Source organism: Terrapene carolina, unplaced genomic scaffold, assembly GCF_002925995.2.
Source record: "Terrapene carolina triunguis isolate 2854851 unplaced genomic scaffold, T_m_triunguis-2.0 Scaffold30782, whole genome shotgun sequence".
NCBI lineage: Eukaryota > Metazoa > Chordata > Testudines > Emydidae > Terrapene > Terrapene triunguis.
In genome coordinates this window covers 1,452-4,290 of record NW_020695133.1, presented here as the reverse complement: position 1 = coordinate 4,290, position 2,839 = coordinate 1,452, and the positions used below count along the sequence as shown (strand labels likewise).

Sequence of the window (2,839 nt, the reverse complement as noted above, 5' to 3'; positions counted from 1 at the left end):
GCTGTGCGGCAGGGGGCACTGGGCTGCAGTGGGTGTGTGGGGTGCTGTGGGGCAGGGCCAGCTGGGGGCGCTGGGCTGCAGCGGGTGTGTGGGGCAGGGCCAGCGGGGGGCGCTGGGCTGCAGCGGGTGTGGGGGGCCCGGTGGGGAGGGGCAGGGGGGGGCGGTGAGCTGCAGTGGGTGTGGGGGGGCGCCATGGGGCAGGGCTAGCGGGGGGCGCTGGCCTGACCCCTCTCCCCACCCGCAGGGCTGGTGAAGCTGGGCGTTCACTGCATCACGGGGCAGAAGGTGGCCATCAAGATCGTGAACCGGGAGAAGCTGTCGGAGTCGGTGCTGATGAAGGTGAGGGCCTGGGGGTGCCGGGGGCTCAGGGAGGGGCGGCTCTGCAGGCCCCGCCCCTTCCCAAATCCAAGGTTCCCTCGATCCGCCCCAGCCCCGGGCGTAGTGGGGAGCCCGGCTGAGTTTGGAACATGGGCTTGGGCGCCCCCACCCCGGCCCCCCCGTTCCTCTGCCCCACCCCGATTCCCTTCCCCATCCCCCCTCTCTCTGTCGCCCCCTGCAGGTGGAGCGGGAAATCGCCATCCTGAAGCTGATCGAGCACCCACATGTGCTGAAACTGCACGACGTCTACGAGAATAAGAAATATTTGTAGGTATTTATAGACGCTCCCTGCGTGTCACCCCCGCCCCCGCTCCGCCCGAGCCAGCCAGTCCCTGCCCTGGGGCCGGATGGGAGCCGGTGCCCCCTAGAGGGGACAGGCCCCGGGCCCCATTCCCTGCCCCCCTGAGCCAGCCAGTTGAGGTCTCCCATCCCAACACACACACACACACACACCCTGACCCTGCTTAGCTTTGGGGGGTGGGGACGGGACACTGGCTGCCTCCTACGCTGGGGAGGTCCTGTGATCTGTCTTAACCCCAGGCCATCCTTGATTGGCTGAGGAGATTGTCAGCCGCCCAATCGGAGCCCTCCAATCTGTGCTGTCGCTTCTAAGGGTTTCCAATTGGCCACGGAGATGGTGAGCCAGCCAATCGGAGCCTTCGAATCTGTGCTGTCGCTTCTAAAGACAACTGCTCTGGAATGCGGGGCAGGGGGAGGGTGATGTTCTAGAGCACCGCTCTAGAACAGGAGGGCCCATTGGTCGATGTTCTAGATCAACAGGGTCGCGGGGCGCTGTGCCCTTTATGCGCAGGAGTAGGGTTCTAGAAGGTGTTTCTGTGTTCTGGATCGGCCCTCTGGAATTGGCTGCACTGGCTTGTCTGGCTGGTGGTTCTGTAGGGAGGCCGTCCTGTATGCAAAGCTCTGGAGTTTGACTCTAGAATAAGGGCCTCTCTCCCTGCTTTGCTATTCTGGAGCATCGCTCTGCAGTGGGTGCGTTGGCTTTTCTAGATGGCAATAAGCACCTTCGCTTGCGGGTTCTAGGTCATGGATCTAGAACCAGGGCAGGACATTGCTTAGCTGTTCTAGAGCAGCGCTGAGTGTTTGGTATTCTGGAGGATGACTCTGCAATGATGCTTTTCCTGAATCGAGTAGTCTAGATTCATGGTCCAAGAGTTGCTGTGAGGGTCTAGATCATGGTCCTAGAGCTGGGGCAGGCTTGTTGCTTTGATGTCCAGTTTGGAATGGGTGTATTTGCTTGGCCAGGGCATGGGTGGTGTGATGCTGCTGCGTTCCCGGAGGTGACACTCTAGCTTGTGTGTCTAGAACCCGCTGGCCTTTGATGTTCCCGATCGTGACTCTAGAATGCAGCTGAGTTTGCTCGGTTGTTCTAGAGCCTCACACGGCCGTGGGCGTGTTTCCTTTTCTGGCGGATTTGCTCTGTGATGACCCCCCCCCGAACGCAATGTTCTAGCTCATGGATCTAGACCTGGGGCGGCTGCTGGTTTGAGGTTCTAGAGCGTGGCTCTGGAATGGGCGTGTTTGTGTTCCCGGCAGATGGGTGGTGTTACGTCTAGAACAAGGCAGCCCTGATGGCTCAGTCCAGGGCGGGGGGGGGGCGGGGGCGGATTCTCCGACAGGGCTCTGTGAGCGAGAGCCCGTTGGTCCCAGGGCTCCAGAGTGTGTGTGTGTGTGTGTGTGTGTGTGTCCCTGCTGCCCCCTGCTGGGGGGGCCGGGCCCTGCTCCGTGTGTGTGTGTGTGTGTGTGTGTTAGGGGCAGGGTGCGTTAGATGCCAGGCAGTGACAGCTGGCTCCCCCCCCACACACACATGCCCACACAAGCTGCCTTTGTCAGTGCTGGGCCGTGACATAACAGGCTGATGTGACACAGGGGGGTGAATGCCCCCCCAGCGGCAATGGGGCCGGCCCTGCCTGCTGGGGGAGAGCGCCCTCTGCTGGGCCTCCGCCCCGCTCCCTGCAGCGCACGGTGGGGTCACTGACCCAGCTGGCCGGGGGGGGCAGTGGTGTCAAGGGAGAGCTCTGATAGGTCGTGACCTTTCCTCCCCCCCTCCACCATTCCCTCCTCCCCACTTAACCCCCCCTCCCCCGGCCGGATCTCACTTCCCCTGCCCCTAATCCCCCACCCCTGGAGTCCCTCCTCCCTCCCTCAACCCCCTCCCGGCCCTGACTCTGCCCCCGATCCCCCTCCCCCTTGCCCCCCCAGGTACCTGGTGCTGGAGCACGTCTCGGGCGGGGAGCTCTTCGACTACCTGGTGAAGAAGGGGCGCCTGACCCCCAAAGAGGCTCGTAAGTTCTTCCGGCAGATCGTCTCCGCCCTGGACTTCTGCCACAGCTACTCCATCTGGTGAGCCCCCCCTGGCCCCGTGACCCCCCCAGCAACCGGCCACAGCCCCCCCAGCCCCGTGACCCCCCCCAGCAACCGGCCACAGCACCCCCGGCCCCGT

At 63.6% G+C, this 2,839-nt stretch overlaps 1 protein-coding gene across 1 annotated transcript in view; it reads left to right on the top strand.

Moving 5' to 3' along the window:
• Positions 1-244: 244 nt before the first annotated feature.
• The window catches only part of LOC112124446 (serine/threonine-protein kinase BRSK1-like), a gene marked incomplete at both ends in the record, with an annotated part of 3,962 nt that continues 1,367 nt past the window's right edge, over positions 245-2,839 (top strand). Inside the window, 3 exons of the mRNA XM_026662852.1 lie at positions 245-339; positions 560-645; positions 2,599-2,739. Of these exons, the coding sequence (XP_026518637.1) occupies positions 245-339; positions 560-645; positions 2,599-2,739 (322 nt within the window). The remainder of the gene's footprint in view (positions 340-559; positions 646-2,598; positions 2,740-2,839) is intronic.